The sequence below is a fragment of the Candidozyma pseudohaemuli genome (genome assembly GCF_003013735.1).
Source record: "Candidozyma pseudohaemuli strain B12108 chromosome Unknown scaffold00001, whole genome shotgun sequence".
Classification (NCBI taxonomy): domain Eukaryota; kingdom Fungi; phylum Ascomycota; class Pichiomycetes; order Serinales; family Metschnikowiaceae; genus Candidozyma; species Candidozyma pseudohaemuli.
Window position 1 is genome coordinate 430,644 of NW_020194435.1, and position 18,348 is coordinate 448,991.

General features: G+C 48.4%; 9 protein-coding genes across 9 annotated transcripts; 6 read left to right on the forward strand and 3 right to left on the reverse strand.

The window, feature by feature from the left end:
* Positions 1–804: 804 nt before the first annotated feature.
* Positions 805–1,634, forward strand: C7M61_000186 (NEDD8 ligase; the record flags this gene model as incomplete). The annotated part of the gene is made up of 2 exons (XM_024855639.1): positions 805–807; positions 852–1,634. 2 exons carry the CDS (start codon positions 805–807, stop codon positions 1,632–1,634), a joined length of 786 nt encoding a protein of 261 aa, XP_024715238.1.
* Positions 1,635–1,696: 62 nt separating this feature from the next.
* Positions 1,697–2,890, reverse strand: TRY6 (Try6p; the record flags this gene model as incomplete). Its single annotated transcript, XM_024855640.1, has 1 exon — positions 1,697–2,890. One exon carries the CDS (start codon positions 2,888–2,890, stop codon positions 1,697–1,699), a length of 1,194 nt encoding a protein of 397 aa, XP_024715239.1.
* A 707-nt stretch (positions 2,891–3,597) lies between these two features.
* Positions 3,598–5,013, reverse strand: C7M61_000188 (uncharacterized protein; the record flags this gene model as incomplete). The annotated part of the gene is made up of 1 exon (XM_024855641.1): positions 3,598–5,013. The coding sequence occupies one exon, from the start codon at positions 5,011–5,013 to the stop codon at positions 3,598–3,600; it is 1,416 nt and encodes a 471-aa protein (XP_024715240.1).
* Positions 5,014–5,970: 957 nt separating this feature from the next.
* ZCF17 (Zcf17p) lies at positions 5,971–8,028 on the forward strand (the record flags this gene model as incomplete). Its single annotated transcript, XM_024855642.1, has 1 exon — positions 5,971–8,028. One exon carries the CDS (start codon positions 5,971–5,973, stop codon positions 8,026–8,028), a length of 2,058 nt encoding a protein of 685 aa, XP_024715241.1.
* Positions 8,029–8,316: 288 nt separating this feature from the next.
* Positions 8,317–9,114, forward strand: C7M61_000190 (exosome non-catalytic core subunit; the record flags this gene model as incomplete). Its single annotated transcript, XM_024855643.1, has 1 exon — positions 8,317–9,114. One exon carries the CDS (start codon positions 8,317–8,319, stop codon positions 9,112–9,114), a length of 798 nt encoding a protein of 265 aa, XP_024715242.1.
* A 153-nt stretch (positions 9,115–9,267) lies between these two features.
* Positions 9,268–11,208, forward strand: C7M61_000191 (tRNA methyltransferase; the record flags this gene model as incomplete). The annotated part of the gene is made up of 1 exon (XM_024855644.1): positions 9,268–11,208. One exon carries the CDS (start codon positions 9,268–9,270, stop codon positions 11,206–11,208), a length of 1,941 nt encoding a protein of 646 aa, XP_024715243.1.
* Positions 11,209–11,738: 530 nt separating this feature from the next.
* On the forward strand, positions 11,739–13,622 carry C7M61_000192 (uncharacterized protein; the record flags this gene model as incomplete). Its single annotated transcript, XM_024855645.1, has 1 exon — positions 11,739–13,622. The coding sequence occupies one exon, from the start codon at positions 11,739–11,741 to the stop codon at positions 13,620–13,622; it is 1,884 nt and encodes a 627-aa protein (XP_024715244.1).
* Positions 13,623–13,758: 136 nt separating this feature from the next.
* On the reverse strand, positions 13,759–15,678 carry C7M61_000193 (ubiquitin-binding SDF ubiquitin ligase complex subunit; the record flags this gene model as incomplete). Its single annotated transcript, XM_024855646.1, has 1 exon — positions 13,759–15,678. One exon carries the CDS (start codon positions 15,676–15,678, stop codon positions 13,759–13,761), a length of 1,920 nt encoding a protein of 639 aa, XP_024715245.1.
* Positions 15,679–16,857: 1,179 nt separating this feature from the next.
* ZPR1 (zinc finger-containing protein) lies at positions 16,858–18,339 on the forward strand (the record flags this gene model as incomplete). Its single annotated transcript, XM_024855647.1, has 1 exon — positions 16,858–18,339. The coding sequence occupies one exon, from the start codon at positions 16,858–16,860 to the stop codon at positions 18,337–18,339; it is 1,482 nt and encodes a 493-aa protein (XP_024715246.1).
* Between the last annotated feature and the right edge of the window lie 9 nt (positions 18,340–18,348).

Below are 18,348 nucleotides of genomic sequence, written 5' to 3' on the forward strand. Positions count from 1 at the left end.
TATTACCAGTTTTGGTAGCGTCTGTCTTGCCTCCATTTGGTGGAGCCTTTGTAGGTTGTAGTAGGTTGTTACTTCGCGCTTCCATATCTCAATGGGTGCAAATTGACGGGTCTGATGAGGTCTACAGGGAAGTGAGAGAGGGAATAAAAAGGAGAGGGAATAGACAAAGAATAGGAGGTAGAATTGTCAATTTTTGCTTTTCACGTTAAGTATGTGGTACAGAGAATGGCTTCGGTGGTTGTTCAGGTGGTGCACCGGTAAAGACATAACATGAAGTAAGAGTTAGTGTATCCTAAACACGAACAGATCCTCTTCTTAATGAAAGACATTGAACTGTTCCCTGGGTCAATGTTCCCTGGGTCAATGTTTCTTGGGTCAATGGTACTTGTTCCGTGGATCAACTATAGAAATGCATTTGCAACACCTGATTCTTGATAAAATACATATAGATCTCAAAAGAATCAATATGATTTGAATTTCCGACAATGGGCACAGAGGACAAAACAGCAAATGATCTGAAACCCTGAGGTGTGCTTCTCAGATAAAGGTACCGCTATTTCTTGCCATTACTGAGGTCCGACTAGTGCGTCGTCAACTCTGCAATTTCGCAGCCAATACGGAACACCCCCATATCGTAAAACCTTAATATCGATACTTAGAAACCATAGCTTCGAAGGCGATCATCATCGGATAAAATTGATCGAAATCCTTCACAAATCCATTTTCGAGCTTGCTTGACTCAAAACCCATGGGTGGTGGTTGTCGCGCATAAATCAAACCCAGCTTTATTCATCTCCACCACAGATGGTATGTTCTCATCTTCACCACAGAAATACCCATACTAACCGCAGGCGAGACTTCTGAAGACCAACGCCAAGGCTCAGTTCATTGATGTCACTCATGCCAAGCCAGCAGTGGCCACCCAATTTCTTGAGCAGGCTGACTGGGACGTTGATGCTGCCTTGAGAGAATACTACAACCAGAATCCGCCACAGGACCCGAAAGTTGGCGAGATCTTCGATAAATACAAAAGCCCCGAGAATCCTGACCTTATCCTGATCGATGGGACCTTGGAGTACTTGAGCGATTTGGGATATGATCCAGAGGAGCTCAAGAGTTTGACTGTTGCATATGTTTTAGAGAGCCCTCAAACGGGCGAGTTCCACAGAAATGCCTTTGTCCGTGTGTGGCTGACGCTAGGTGTCAACACTATTCAGGGCATGCGCCAGTATGTCGACGAGAAACAACTGCTGATGGAGAGGTCTGTCGAGGAGTTCGAGCCTTTCTACCAGTTTGTGTTTGAGTTCGTCAGAGGCTCTGATTCCAGGATCAAGGTGATTGGCTTCGAGGAGGCCATTATTTATTGGCAAATGCTCTTGGATCTGCGATTCCCTACGTCTGGTGAAAGACTACAACAATGGTACGAGTTTGTCCAGGAGACCAAAAAGAGCATCACGCGAGACTCTTGGAACATGTTCTTCAAGTTCGTGGTGCAAGTGATCGAGAACGACCCCCTGTCATTATCAGCATACGACGAGACCAGCGCATGGCCCTCTGTCGTGGACGAGTTCATGGAATGGCTAGAGGAATCTGGCAAGCTACAGAAAAGCGAGGATGTGGTAATGATGAATTGATAGATATAAAATCAGCGCTCCGCGCATAGAATTGAAATGTGGGAATCTTTTATGGTTGTCTGCTAGTTGAGAAGCTTCTCTATACTGGGCTTTCTAAGCAGTAGGAGTGTTTTTGAAGCGTCCTCGAGTTTCCCGTCTTCACTGGTCTCTTCGTCGCCAATGTGCGCCGTCATATTGTTTGAAGGCACCTGTGACTTGAAGTACATTCTTTTGGGGTAAGCTGCTGCATTCGAACTGCTAGAGTACTCCTCATCAGGCATACTCGTGGGAATGGCAGGGTCCGGAAGCACAAAAGAGCCTCGTTTGACACTCAGCTTGATTGGGATCGTGAATGGGGAAGTGGCCAGGGATACAGAGCCCGACTTGGGTTGCGAGTTGTACGAAAAGGCCTTATTCACCTGCTCAATCTGGTCCATCAGCGAATATCTCCCTAGCGTTTTCTGTAAGTGGAGATGCTGTTGATGAAGTGCTGCTTTGTCGTTGGGGTTTTTGCTTAGAAGCGAAAGAATTGGCGTTATATCTGGAGTGGTTGTCGGGCTTGGGAGCTGTTCACCTTCAGAAGATGATTCCCTCGACATGTACAACAGCTCCGGCCTTGAGCTGTTTTTGCTTTGAGCGGACTCTATGTTTTGCGTCTCGGCCTCGTCTTCTTTTATGGACTCGCAGACAGAAGTCGATCTGTGGGTTGATGTGGGGAGGTCTGCAAAGCTGAACTCCTTGTCTATGTTTCTGTATTGGTTGACGTCTATTGGCACTTTGGTATAGCCAGTGTCGTAGGTGTAATCAACCGGAGTCTGCGACAAGAGCTCGTGTTGCTTCTGAATGATGTGGTGCAAGTACAAGATGTACTCCACTGATGATTTAAGGATGGTAAGCTTGTACATGCCATCGATTTTTGAGCTGTTGTTGGAGGAGGCCTTCTTAGAACCCGTATCGGTGTTGCGGCATGCTGGGATGATGTACTTGAGGGCTTCAAACTCACGATTGATCTTGACTCTTCTGCGTTTTTCAATGATAGAATGGAGTTGCTTTGTTTCGCTTTTTCTTCTGGCCAACTCGTCATCGTCCACAAACGAGCTTGATCTTCTCCGCTTCTTCTTGGGCTGTTCAGACGGAATAGCATTCAAAGTTGGAGAGCTTGAGGAAGAAGGGTTATACACATTGTTGAGGATTTCGTAGTTGTTATCCTCCGGATCGATGTCCTTGTTGAGTTGAATGATGGTCGTTTTCAACGAAGGTGGAGGCGGCAAGTGCATGGTTGCAAAGAATGGCAGTTTAACGCTACAGAGTTGGTTGCAAGCGGCGCAGCATATATAAAGGCGGCGGGGGTGTTCGCGAGGTTAGCGAAATTAGTGCTGTTTGCAACCATTTGACGCACGTTTACTTCTCCCACGTTTTGCTCACACGAAGCGTAACACAGGCCTCTGAAGTTTTGGGTTCCATTTTTTTTTTTTTTGGGAATGTATCCGCTAAAACAAAAGACGCATTGCAAATTGATTTTCTCAAGGAAAATCATCCCAAACCCACCTTTTCATTTAACCTTCCATTGGAAGATCCGACTGCTCACACGACCTCCGGACTACGTCAAGGTCCCACATGTCTTGTGCGATAGGGAGGCAGAGAAGCATGGGCCATGCAATTAATCACGCCTATATGAAGGACACACGTGGGCACGTGCCATGGAAGCAAGCTACCCACGATCTGTGGGGGGTAAGGCCTCATGGGACCATATGGGCCCGTGTTTCAGGAATTCCAGATCACACCGTTTCTGCCTTCCCCGTCCTCGCCCGATGGTTTCCAGGGGGGTCCGTGCCCTTGTGCTTTTCTAGAAAGCGCAACAGAATCTGCAGGAATGGCTGCGAAATCCACGAGGCCTTAGTCCATCAGTATCTACACGTAAAATAGTCATAGCATCTATCATATTTGGCGTGGCCGTATGGGCTCACAATCCGATACCGTAAACCTAAGAAAGTAGATTTTGCTTAAACAGCGCCACAAACTCGTCCATAACCTTCTTATCACCATTACTCCAGAGCTCCATATCATCAACATCAGCCACGGTAAGATGGAGCCCTCCCTTGGGGGTGCTGACCACCGACAAGGTCAAATGCGATGTCGACACGCTCTGCGTGAAAATAAGATCCGTCACCTCCCAATGACCTCTGGCGAACTTCTTGCATCCGATGTTGGAGATCTCAATGGCACCTCTGCCATTGGGGTCCTTGAGCTCTCCCTTGAACCAGTCCCAGATATTCACATAACGGAGCATTCCAGCAAACTTGAAGGGGTCTCTCGACTCCATAGTAGCATCAAGCTGTTTCTTCAAATTTTCTCCGATCTGCTTCACCGTGGTGAGATCCACTGGCACAAACGGTAAGGTTTGCGACATGTAAAGACCGAAACGCAGCTGGATGGCGTTCTGGGGCACGTAGCGTCGTCCACAGAGCGCAATGGGCACATTGACGCTTCGGCGCTGGTCCACCTTATAACCTTGTAGGGTATTAGCATAAGGCACCAAATGTTCTTGGGCCGCAGCGTGAGCACATGCACCGATAAACGGCGTTAGAGTAAGACCATTTTGCTTACTCCTAGCAAGTAGCTGCGTGGTCTCCAGAGGCAGGAACTTCAAAAGACGGAAGCCCAGGTGGTTGAATTTTTTCGGAGGCACCGGGTTGAACACCGGGTAGCGGTAAGTATTGGGGAAGTCGGACTGGAACAAGACCCGGAAAAAGTGAACAAGAAAATGGGGCAAGAAGATCTCGAGGAGCAAAGACTTGATCATAAAGAGGAACGGCGTGTCGTACAACGAAGCAATCTTGTCCAGCGCCGGCTGGGGCGCTAGGTTGTCAATTTCAGCATTGAACAATTGAGTTCTCACCGAAGAAGGCTTTGTTCTCTCCACCTCGTCCAAGCACCAGAGGAGCTCGTCAAACACGTTGGCCCCCGCGTTTCCATCAAAGAAGATGTGGTTGCAGACGAAAATAAGCGCCGAGGGCTCGTTGTTGCGGAGTTTCAAGTTGTAGAGCTTCCACGTTGGCCTGTCTGTATCCAAGGGAAGCACCTCGTCGGCCAAGCGTTCCGCCAATTCAGGCCCGAAGCTGTCGGCTTCCAAGGGCTGGACCACCTGATCATAGGCAATTTTCAGAACGGAGTGAACGACGAAGTTATCGCCATTGTGTTTCTTGTCGTCCGGGTTGGTACGGAAGAAATTGAGCGAAAACACGGGGTTCTTCAAGATCATAAGCCTTAAGGCATTGGACAAGAGCACGTCATCCACGGGGCGGTTGAAGCGGGCAGCGATGCTGAAACCGTTGTTGCAGTAGCCCATAGAAAGACGGCAGAGGTAGTACCTCTCAACTGGGCCGATCGGGCGGGACATGGCTGGGAACCCATTCCAGGACAGCATTCTGGTTTTATAGCCTCTGTGGCTATAGTTGCACTCGGAAAACGCAGTGGCTGCGAAAAAAAAATAAAATAGCGAGCTTTATGAGAAGCGCTTTTGGGCAGAATGGGAGGCTAGAGAGGCCGAAAAAGGAAGAAACGTGGATCTGCGATGAGCTGGGATTCGGTATTTATTTATCTCTTTTTGAAAAAGGTGCCGCCACATCGTGTTTCTTGCTCTGATATTTCGTTTTTTTTTTTCCAAAAGTTACCCAAAACCTCGATTTCCTCCCCTTTTACCTACCCTGTGGTTATAGGAGCCACACAAAAGGGTGAGTCGCACAAAACATTAGCGCAAATGTTCCGAGACAGCCAGGTGCAGAGCACCCATAGATCTCGAAGCGGAATCACCGCTTCCAAGGAAAATCACACAATGGGCCGGAGATTCTTGCCAATGTGACAGGTGCAAACTGCGCTACAGTACCGGCCGTGAAGGATCCGAAAATTTTGCCTGTTTCGGCCGAAACGCTCTTTGTACCCTGGGTGCATTAGGCCCCAGTGCTCCGTTTCCGCCCACTTTTGCGTTTTCGCTTCCATTTATACCGTCCCAGACGGCTCCACCTCGCAACTCGCTAAACCTTTGTTGCAGCCGTAGCCGAGCTAAAAGCGGTCCCGGGACCATATTTTGCAAAAACGCAAACTCGGAATCCACTCAGAAACTTGTGATTTTTAACCTCACCGTTTTTTCCCACCTCTTTTGCCGCTACTTTGCACCATCATACCCTCCATGGTTCTACTTACGAGGTTCTTATTTTTTTTTTATGCCTGTCGCTTGACGCACAAGGGCCCTGCGTGGAACCGCCTACTTCTATTTTTTTAGCCTTTCCTCGTACTTGTGTACATATTCAAGTGAACCGCTACCTTCTCTTTTTTTCTTGTTGTTGTCGCCTCCGCCATGACGAAACTGGCTACCAGGAGAAGGCACACCAACCTGAAACTCGGATGCGCTAACTGCAAGCGGAAAAAGATCCGCTGTGACGAGGTGCTTCCTCAATGTGAGAACTGTCAACGAGCTCGGAGAGAAACATGCTCCTACTTGTCCTTGTCCAGCGCCGAAATCAACCGCATCCGCCTCACCCACTCCCTCCGAAACTCCCAGAACAAGCTTTTATCCAGCAACTTCCGCCTTCCCACGTCTACAAACAATCTGTTTGAGGCGAGCGACCTGATCTTGGCCGATCTGGTGAAACCCGGCCTGGACGCCTTGGAGTTTAAATTTGAGTTTTCCAAGTTCAACAATAAGTTCCCTTCCCTGCGCTACGTGTCCGTTCAGTTCCACAATACCTTTGTCAACACGTTGGAGCTTGACTATAGGCTGGACTCCGATGAGCGCTCGCCCGACTCAAACGCCGTGCTGACTGATGTGAGCTCTTCGGCCGAGTTGGCCGTTGCTAATGGTAAGGCGCTTCCCAGCAGCGTCCACAGACCAACACGCTTCAAGAGACTAGACCACAAGGCCCAATTCGAGGTCTCCATCAACAGGAGACACCCCGTGTGTATGATGTTGTGGGACTTCAGCCCGGAACAGCTCTTTTCCGATATTTTCTTCACCTGCCAGCGCTGTTTCTCGGCTTCGCTTCTGCTTCTGCGTATGAAGCAGGAGGCTCTCATAGGCCGGCTGTTTTCTCCGAACTCCATCACCTCGTTGGAGACAAAGTGTAATGCCGCCGTCAATATCATGAGGCAGATGTTTCCCGAAGCAATGCGTATCTTCAGGGAAAATCTCGAGGTGGACATTCACACGTTGAGCGAGCTCAACAGACAACGCTTCTACTTAGTGTTGGCTAACTGGCTCTCGGCGTGCTCACTTTCGGTCCTCGACTGCTCGATCCCGATCGTCTTCACCTTCCTCGTGGGCCAGAGTATCATCTTTGAAGAGTACATTGGCTACGCTCTCAAGCACAGCACGAGCGAGAGGGACGGTGTCCAATGGCTCGGCTTCATGACAGAGAACATTCTATTCATTCATCTCCCACCCTACGAACCAGCGTTTCTCTTTGAAATGCGCTCGAACCTTGAAGCCTTGTGCAACTTGTTCGATGTAAACCCAGTCATCCTCACAAACGAAGCAGACGTTTACTACTTCAAAAGACTCAGACACTTTTGCCATCTGATGCTCAGCTTCCTCGATTCTCACATCCTAAGTATAGTCTACATTTCGAGAAACGAGCATTTTGTGACCACATACCCACCTTCGGTGATGTTCAATGCCGCAAGAAAATGGTGGTTCCTCATGCCTTCCAAGTTTCATCATCGCGATACAAGCAGCCCTGCCCACGCATTCCTTGAGCGTCTCTCGTGCACGGTCAAGATGTACAGAGCCGCTATCGGTGTTGGGCTCGATGCTGTTTTCCCCACAGCAAGATACCTTCTATCCTTGGGTTTCGAGGACCCCACGTTCCAGATCAGAGAACAATGTAAAGTCACCAAACCACAACCTAACGAATTCCACGACCCCAATCTTCCAGAGTACTTGTGGAGACACATGGTCTACGCCTTGCGTGTCTATGGTTTCTTCCAAAAGAGATTCAAGCTCTACAAAAACAATGTCATCTGGAAGGGCCCCTTCGAGGATCTCAATTCCAACAACCGCTTCAGTGCTAGGCATATGAAGAATGCATTAGAGATCCCCGTGAGGAGCTTCAACAACCTTGCATTACGCCCCGAGCATTACGCCCGGCAAATCCATGGCCATTACGATTCCATCCTTAAAGACCCATCTGCATGTGCTGTGTTCACACGGCCCGACGAATCCCAGATAGAGATGCATCATCATAGTGAACATTTCGACGTTTTTGATTACCGCCACGAGATTCAGCTTCGTCCAGACTTCTCCTGTCAATATGATTATGCACCTCTTGTCAAGGAACGCTCGGAGAAACAAGAGTATTCCATCGATGAATTGAAAAGATATTTCGAAGATCGTAAAGGAATTCTCCAGGGTATCTTTTAATAATAAATCGCCAACTTGCATCCCCGTCATCATCTCCATCATCTACACCCACGCATCGCTGAGTTCAACTCCAGCCGTTCTCGAAATGTTACATAGTCCCATACCTTGTATTTGGTATTTAATGAACAATTCTTCTTTTGATAAAGAGTAAGGGTGAGTTCGTAGATTTTCTCGCGTCTTAGAGTAGTTGGTATTTTGCAGCCATTATGGCACACCTGTACCTCACCGACTATAAGTAGGCATCGCGATATGCACATATATACTGAACTAGTTCTATTCCATCAACCCATGAGCAAAATAATAATACCGGGAGACCAGTTGTCTTCTGAAATTCCAGAGGATGGCAATATCACCATTGGTCCAGGCATCTACAAAAACCCCAAAACGCAAGATATCATTCCTCTGCTGTCAGGCTACCTTAAATCGATAGGCAAGAAGAACACAACAGACAAGCTTCTCTACATCGAATCAAACTCCAAAAGATACACACCTCAAGTTAATGATTTCGTTGTGGGAGTGGTAACTGGCGCTTACAGTGACTTTTTCAAGATATCCCTACAAGACTTCTCGCAGCAGGTTCAACTTTCCATGATGGCATTCCCCAACGCAAGCAAAAAGAACCGTCCTAATCTCAAGATCGGCCAAGCCGTTTATGCTAGAGTCAGCGAGGCGAATCCAGAAGTCGACATTGAAATCGAGTGCATAGATCCAGAGACCGGTAAAGAAGGTGGGTTTGGACCCCTTGACGACAGTGGGTTTCTTTTCGAAGTCAACCTCAACTTTGCAAGAGAATTGCTTTTCAACAAGAGCAACATCTTCTTGGAGAAGCTTGCCGCCAAGTGCGCTTTCGAGATTGCAATTGGTATCAATGGTAGAATCTGGCTCAAGGTAGGTGAGGGGCTCACGACCAAGAACACGGAGGCCGAGAATGACGATGATGTCGACATGGACAAGCAGGAAGTCACTGTAAAGGACATGAGACTCACGATAGCGGCTGCCCGGTACCTCCAGGCGTGTCAGAACGTGAAGCAAGAGAGCGCAGATGCTGAGTTGAAGAAGGCATTCAAGGGCACTGGTGGTCTATAAGCATGTGGGATAGAGTATATATAGTAAGCAGAGCAAACCTAATGGAAACATAAGCAATGTAACTGAAAAGCCTATTGATCGACCCCACACTGATAGTACTTAGGCTGGCTGCGAGTGAAAAAATCCGATGATCATCGATACTACTACTTAAGCATGCCCGCAACACCCGAGGAGATCCTCGCCAATAATAGAAGGAAGATAGAAAAGGATAAAAGGAGACTTGCCTATCATGACTTGCAAGTCCAAGGCACCAACAATTCCTCCATCATGTCCAAACGCTCTGTGGAAGCCATCTACAACCCAATCCTCGAACCAGAGCTGAGTGAATGGATCAAGTTCTTTGTACCCAAGGCCAAACGAAGATCGCCCGCTATCAACAGGGGCTACTGGATTCGAGTAGAGAGCATTAAGCAGATGATCTTCAGAATCAGAGATCAGTACCCGGATCAGCCAGTGCGTATAGTGAACCTAGGCTGTGGGTTTGACGTACTTCCGTTCCAGCTTTTGGAACAGGGCGGAAATTATGAATTCTACGATTTTGATTATCCGGAGCTTGTGCAAAGAAAATTGGCTGTCATGAACGAGGCACCTGAGATCTTGCTGGTTGTGGGTGACAAGAACGAGATCACACCGGTGCAGAAGAACATGGGCATTGTTATGGCCACGCCAAAATACAAGCTTGTTGGCTGCGATTTGAAGAATACAGAGCTTTATAAAAAACAATTGGAGTCGCTTTTGCCTAAAGGAGCCGGTCCCACGATATTCATAGCAGAAGTGTCGTTGGCTTATATGAAGCCTGAAGACGCCAATCCGGTGATTGAGATCTCGGCGCAGGTGGAAGACTCCCATTTTCTTGTTCTCGAGCAAATCATGCCTTCCGGTCCACAGCACTTCTTTGCCAAAAAGATGTTATACCACTTTAGTCATCTTCGTTCACCACTCCAGTGTGTGGAGACATACAGCACCAAGGAGAAGCAAACAGAGCGGTTCCGCCAGTACTTTCCCGACGTCGAGATCAGAGATTTGTTTGAATGCTGGAACGAACTTGTATCACGGGACAAGAAAAAGGCTGTGGACGAGGTGGAGGCTTTCGATGAGTGGGAAGAGTTTATCGTTTTCTGTCAGCACTATGTGGTGATTCACGCTACGAATTCGACAAAGCTTGCGTTTAGAAAGCATCACGAGAAGGATGAAATCACGGGTTTCAATGAAGATGTAACGCTCCAGCACCATGAACTCGACCTTGAACTCAAGTTTCCCGCAGCCAGTGAAACCGACGGTGGGTGCATTGTCCACGGCGGAATGTGGCAGAGCCGTACCAACGAAACCCTACATATTGACAACGATGGAAACAAATCGGTGCTTCAAACCTTCGAGGGACCTTCGCCTCGTATGTGTCACACTCTCACAAACGCTCAGAATGGAACCCTTGTTTTGACCGGAGGCAGAGGCCGTCCCGGACTCGCCTTTGACGATATCTGGACTCTCCACATTGAAAGCAAAAAATGGACGAAAACAGGGTCCCTTCCTTTCCCCATGTACCGCCACAGCGCCATTTGCACGGAACCAGGCAAGGTTCTCGTTTTTGGTGAGGGCCAGTTTGTGGAGATCACCGATTCAGAAATAACCACACTCCGAATCCTCGGCGATATCCCCAAGCTCGCCAGCTGCGCCCTTACGTTCGATCCCGAGCAGCTGATTGGCTACATTGTTGGCGGCATGTCCAGCGTTGTCGAACCGCTCATCAACAGCGAGGTGTACCGATACAAGGTGACCAACGACGCCGTGATAGTGGAACCCGTCTTGCTGCTGCCGCAGCTTGCCCGGATTGGATGCCATGCCTTCCTCGAGAAAAACCTTTTGGTTGTTGTTGGCGGCGCTGGACTGGTTCTCCAGGACCAGAACACCACTGTCTTGGTGGTGAACACCCTCACCTGGAGCCTCCAAAAAGTGAAAATCCCACAATCCGTGTGGCAGACCAACCCCGTTTTTCTCGGTTCTGCGTCGTTTGCAAACCACCTTATAGGCGGTGGAGCCGTCTGCTACTCCTTTGGGTCGGCCTATTCCGGAGCATACCTGGTTGAAATTGCCTGAGAAAAATGGCTGCAAAACACCTGCACGATTATCCCAGTGCGCGGTATATTTGGCGTGCGGCGGGGGGCATGCAATTCCCATCAAGCCCCTGAGCGGCGCCTCTTGGCCTGTCAATTTTGCAAATTACGAACGCTGGCGTGAGCCATTTTAACCGCTAGGCCGAAAACGGCTCGGCTGGGGCCTTCTTCCTCGGCAGGGCATCAGCAGATCCATGGCGTGAGATCCATCTCCCCATGCCGGCCACTCCGAGCACCATCACCCCGGGTTGCGCAGCCCAGCAACGGAACGTAAATCATGGACAATAGGGTGGGTTGTGACGAATTGACGTTTGCTGTGGAGGCGACGAAAACTAAGGAATTTCCGGAATTCCAAATTTTTCATTTTTTTTCCAAAAAAAGTCCCCTCCCTGCCCCGCCTCCGTGGACCCATCTAGCTGAGCCGCGAGCTCGGACTGCCTGGCGACTCCGATAACCTAATCAAAAAGTGCACTAAGCTCCCCCAGAAGAGCAGGTCCTCTGCATCACTTCATCATGACCACCCTAGGTACTGCAGACCGCCTTGGCCCACAACCGCCAGATATACCTGACCCGGCCCTGGCTGTGTCTTCTTCAATTGCGCCTAGTTCTTTGGACATGTCTGCTCAGTCCCAGATCCTCAGTGCTACCGAGCCCTATACCCTGGACGGCTACTTCAGGTCCTCCCATGCCGCCTACTCGAGCCATACGCCTGGTTCGAAGCTGAGCTCTGTTTCTTCTGAAGAAGACGTTCCGCTTTCCATGAGGTTCATGCACAAGCCGCTGCGTTCCGGAGACCAGTTCCGCAAAGCCAGCGACCCTACAAGACGAAACCTGATTGCCAATGCCCACATCGACGATACCTCCCCGGCTCCTTCCCATCCGGATTCGGCTTCTCTGCTGCGGAGAGCCCTGATGGACGGCTACCGCTTGGTCCGCAAGAAGCTGGGTGAGATTGTGAAAAGTCTGCTCAAGGAAGGGACCTCCAGATCAAAGTCTCTACCTTCGACGCCGTCATTCAAGCTGGTTCATTTTGGCGGCAATGCCGATATTCGCTATTTCTCCAAAAAAGACCGGCCCACAGCCATTCTGGCTCTGAACTCACCTGCTCTCGTACCGGATAGCGACGATGACGAACTTTCCCAAGACTTCGAGTACTTTGACGAAGAGTTGAACTCCCACGTCGATCCCCGCCGCTCCTCGGCCGCCATCACCAAATACCCTACACCCCATCACGGTCGGCTCATTGACTGGGATGTGAAAGTCATCAACTTCCCTTCAACGCTGCTTCACGACCGCATATCCGCCATTAGGCCTCCTGTCTTCCTCGAAAGGGTCTTTGTCTCTATCGACAAGCGCTTCCTCTTGGGCCACATCGCCGTCAGCAACATCGCCTATGAAAAGACCGTCACGGTACGTTATACCTTGGACAAGTGGGCCACCATTGTCGAGATTCCAACTATCTATGTACCCGATATTCCGGTGTCTTTGCGTAAAAATAACTACGACCGGTTTGTCTTCAAGATTCCGCTTGATTCCATGTTCAACTCTTTCCACACGAGAGACAACTCAGATCTGTTCACCAGAGAGCATCTGAAACTGTACCACTTGTGCATCCGCTACTCTGTCCCTGGACACGAATTCTGGGATAACAATGGTGGAAAGGACTACCTGATCAAGATCAAAAAGACGATCCGCTCCGGCGAGCAGCTGGCTGGTCCAGACTTTGTCGCTGACGATAAAAAGCAAACTCCTCGGCTTCGTGGAGGTGGCATGGTTCCTCCCAAAACGGCTCGCTCAAAGCCGGAGGCACACAGCCAAAGGCCAAAATACTCATCCCATTACTTGAAGCGGTTCAATTCGGAACCAAACTTGAAGACCCTGGATCCCAAAGATAAGCCGGCTGAAAAGAACGATTTTGAGAGCAATGGGTTCTACCTTTCCTCGCCTTTGTTCTCCAGCATCAAAAATAATCGTGGCGACGCACTCTATGACGATCAAGACAATCTCAAGGGCCACTCAGGACATCGTTATCTGCACAAGACGCTTAATTCTGATAAGAATAAGCATCATTCTCGGCATCCTCAACATTTCGATCTGATCGCAACAGATCTGACATTGGTGGCTGATGACCCATCTCCTATGGAAGGTGTGGTCCCTTCTCATCAATTGCACGATGAACCCTCCGTTCGTCTTTCCGACAACATTCTGAGCCCTATTAATCTGAAGTCTTATAAGGAGCTTTTGGAATCGTATTGCTTCTTCACTTCCCCCTCAAGTGAGGCTTCCACCGATGCTACGCTGACAACACTTTCGCAGTTGGATCCGAAGCAGGTTGGACCCGAAAGATGTTCGGACAACGACAGTGCTTTCACCGTATCCTCATTTTTACGGAAATGATTGCTCGCTGAATCTCAATGTCATTGCATTTTTATTTCTACGATAATAGTTTTTAATATTATCTCATATTTTTACCCTTATATATATCGTCACAGAATTGACCGTTCCTTCTTGCGACTTCCCAAATTATGTAGCATTAGCATTGAAAATTGTACATCTTGATCATACCGTTCTCCAAACCTGCAACAAAGTTGTTGCTTGACAAGCCCACGCAGCTCACACTAGCATTGTTACCAAAAGTATGTAAGCATTTACCGTCTTGAAGATCCCAGACCTTAACCAACCGATCATGAGCTCCACTGACAATTCTGAAGGTGTCTGCGCTGATGGACCAGACTCCTTCAATGTGACCGAACTGAGTTCTCACGCATTTGCCGGTCTTTACATCCCACAACTTGATGGTATTATCTAATGAAGACGTCAAAAGATGTGTAGGATAATCTTGCCCTTCTGGAAGATCTGGAAGGGGTTCGGGCCCGGGCCTCTCTTGGCTGGAAGCTCCCTGTTGATTTTGATGCTGGGTTTGTTGTTCGTATTGATGCTGCTGATGACGTAAATGATTGCCCGTATTGTCTGAATCACTGTCATTGTCGTCCTCGATGAGATCACCGCTAAGATATTTGAAAGGAATTACAGTTTCGACTTGACCGACATGACCATTGTTTTCGATACCTCCGAAAACTCGGAGACATTGGTTGTTGTTCAAATCCCACATTTTGACGGTTGTATCATCTGAGGCACTAAAGACCGTGTTTGATGGTTCGTGGATCTTCACGCAGTTAACGCAATCACTATGTCCACGAAGTGTGAAACAGGTTCTAGAATCAACGTGCCAAACTTTCACAGTGCAATCAGCTGATCCTGAAACGATAGTTTTACCAGAGAAGTCCACACTGGACACTGCGTCCTCGTGACCTCTGTAGGTTGCTATGCATTTGCCAGAGTGGTAGTTCCATACCTTGACAGTTGAATCAAGGCCGCCGGTAATGAGCTTTTGCGAATCAAACGCCAATGCACGTACTCCTTTCGAGTGGCCCGCCAAAGTCTTTATACATTCACCAGTGTCCACATTCCAGATTTTGATAGTAGCGTCATATGAGCCGGACATAAGATACTTTCTGTTGAACTGAAGACAGGTGATTCCATCCTTGTGGCCCTGAAACGTCTTGAGCACATAACTACCATTTCTCCAGTTTTTCTCCAACTGATACCTCTCACTGTAGACCGATTTCCATGGACGTTTCTTGCATTCTGCTTTCCGGCGCTTATTCGAGCCAGATCCCTCTTCCTCGTTATTATACTCACGAGCCCTCTTCATATGCATAAGCGGAAGACCCCAACCACAATTGGGGCATTTCCTGTCGATGTGCTGCTCACACATGTGGTGCCAAACGCGGTCGTCATCGGCGAGTTCTTTCCACTTTCGAGAGACCTGGGCTGCGTTACATAGTGACTTGCAATCCAAGTAGCAAAGAATCTTCAAAGAAATCTCAACAGGAAGGGTAGCAATAAAGTCGATACGAATAAGCTGGCTGATCTCTTGGGAAATGGTGGAGAGCTGCGGGAAACAACACTGTGTAAGCAAACCTCGGAGGATCAAGGACCGATGGGAGTGAGGAGCAGCTGAGAAGATGGACCACACATGGGAGATGGCTTCCTGGTCTCGTGAAGGAAGTTTTTCTAGCTCTTGTTGTATGTGTTTCATTTTGGCGGCGTCCGCCTGCTTGTTACACATGATCTCTGGGTTATGTCTGTAGCAGTACCTGTGGAAGTTGTCGGATGGGATATTATTGTGGTCAGCAATGTGCTTTGCCAAAAATGGCGTCACTACGGACATGTCCTCTGTAGCGGGAGCTGGTGGGGGCAAAGGAGACTGGTCTTCCGGTTGAGGAGTGATTTCAGCCGTGGATTCTTTCCAGGCGCTCTGCCGTATGGATAGCTGGTTTTCAGCTTTCGGTGCCTTAGTGGTTCTGGAAAGGCCCTTATTGAGAATCAGGTCGAGGTGCTTGGTTGTCTCCTCTGAGTCATCAGAGGAACACACGTCGTGGAGATTCATGGTGGGTTTGTAGGCGATGCAAGGAAAAGGAAAAGTAGGTGTGGTTATTGTGGCTCGAGCCGTTTTTCCTAGACAGAGGACTGCGCGGACTCTGGGGAAGTCACTGGGCAAGGAACGATGTTAGATTTAAGGTTTGAACAATGCGGGAGGCGGGAATGTTTGAAAAAGAGAACGAAAGTTGTTTCAGAAGCTACTGTAAATTTGGGTTTTCTTATTTTGGTGTAAAAAGGTGCTTTACATTACTCATCATCCGCAAGATCTTCCAACCTTCGGAGCGCTGAGCATGGCTGCGAAAGAGGTAAAAGTAAGCGGCATTTGTAGGCAACTGTTCGGGAGTGATGTTCGAAGGTAAGTGCCTTTTAGAATAAAGTTTCTCGTAAAGCTTCGAAGGGTACACAAAATTGCGGTTGTTGCTACGATAGACGATTTTTTGTTTGACTTCACGACGTTGTGGTGTCTTCCTCATTTATGCTAGTTTTTCAATTCATTGAGCGTTGGTTGGAAATAGCCAAGACATTGAGTGCGAGATGCTTCCTCGGCGTACGACAGATGATGAGTCGATTCGAATTTTTTTCGCTACTATATGATGTAAGGGAATTTGCATTACACTGTTGTCGAATTCAGAACGCTTGTGTCGTGCTCTGCTTTGAAGACCCAACTACATGCTGTGTTGTCAGAGAAATAGAAAATGCATTGATCGTTCATTATACGATCGAACCTTCTTATTATTCGATTTCAATTTCTCGGGTGGTTGTGTTTGGTTACGATGGGAGCTACTTGATAACCACTATACCGCAAAGCGAGCATCAGCCATTACAGAGATAACGCTTTGCTGCACATCATAAACGCAAGAATGTAGAGATTCTGGTAAGAATATTTGGCCAATCGATTTCGATTATTGTGATGTCTCTAAAACTTCCATCTTTTGAAAAATGGGGGTTGGGTTACTTGGAGCTAAGTAGAAAGAGGACCGCCTTCGTTATCAAACGTGGGCTTTGAAACACAACTCAAACGACATTTTCAAAGTCAGGCAATGAGTTGAATAAAAAAACTCTCTTCCTTTTACGCCTCGTAGCACGGCCATTCTTCTAGCATCTTCTCCTAGTCTAGCTTACTAACGGCCTGCATTTGGCGTGAGAAGAGCATCGGGTGGAAAAAGTCTGGTTTCGAGAATCTTCAATGAAAAGACAAGACGAGACCTCACCTTCGCTGTCCTCTGACGACAAGAAACCGAGACTAGACATGCCAGAGAATCAGGAGAACTTCGCCTCTGTCGGTGATCAGGCCAACTCCGTCACCCAGACCGGTATTTCCGATGCACAGGGCCATCCTGTCCAGGAAGTCGAGTCCATGTGTATGAGATGCCACAAGAACGGTTGCACAAGGATGCTTCTCACGAAGATTCCCTTCTTCAGGGAGATAATTGTCATGTCCTTTGCATGCCCCCACTGTGGCTTCAGAAACTCCGAGATCCAGGCCGCTGCTCAGATTGCTGAAAAGGGTTCCAGATACAACTTCAAGATCGAGTCCAAGGAGGACTTCTCCAGACAAGTGGTCAAGTCTGAGACTGCCACTTGTACTTTCAGCGAGATTGAGCTTGAGATCCCACCTGAGCGTGGCCAGTTGACTAACATCGAGGGTCTTCTTACTGAGATGATCGCCAACTTGGAGATGGACCAGGAAGCTCGTAAGGAGGCTCAACCCGAAGTTTACGAGAAAATCAATGAGTTCATTGCCAAGGTTAAAGCCTTGCTTGCTGGCGAGAACTTGCCTCTCACATTCTACGTTGACGATCCTGCTGGAAACTCGTGGGTTGAGTACCAGCCTGGTCAGGCTGCCCACAAGTGGTCCATGTACGAGTACAACAGGACTGCTGAGCAGAACGTCTTTTTGGGATTGATTTCTGCTGACGATGTTGCGCAGCAGAGATTGGCTGAACTGAAGCAGAAGAAAGATGCCACTGACCAGAATGTTTCCTCATCTTTGAACAACACTGAATCCCACCAGCCTACAGCATCCGGTTTCGCTACTGAGAGTGAGATCGAGAACTTCGAGAACGAGGTTCAGACATTCCATGCCACATGCTCCGCTTGTGCTGCTCCTTGTGAGACACACATGAAGACAGTCAACATTCCTCATTTCAAGGACGTTATCATCATGTCTACTGTATGTGATAAGTGTGGCTACAAGTCCAACGAGGTCAAGACTGGAGGTGCCATTCCAGAAAAGGGTAAGAGAATCACCCTTAAAATCACAGACCCTGAGGACTTGGCCAGAGACATTTTGAAGTCCGAGACCTGTGGTTTGAGAATCCCAGAGTTGAACTTGGACTTGACTCCAGGAACATTGGGTGGCAGGTTCACTACCATCGAGGGCTTGTTGACCCAGGTCTACGAGGAATTGCATTCCAGAGTTTTCACTCAGACTTCTGATTCTATGGACGAAGAGACCAAACAGAGATGGACATCATTTTTCGCCAAGTTGCAAGACGCCAATGAGGGAAAGATTGGTTTCACCATCAACATGGAAGACCCCTTGGCCTCTTCGTACATTCAGAACGTGTATGCTCCCGATAACGATCCAAACATGTTGATCGAGGACTTCGAGAGAACTCACGACCAGAACGAGGAATTGGGTTTGAACGACATGAAGGCTGATTAGGTACTACGG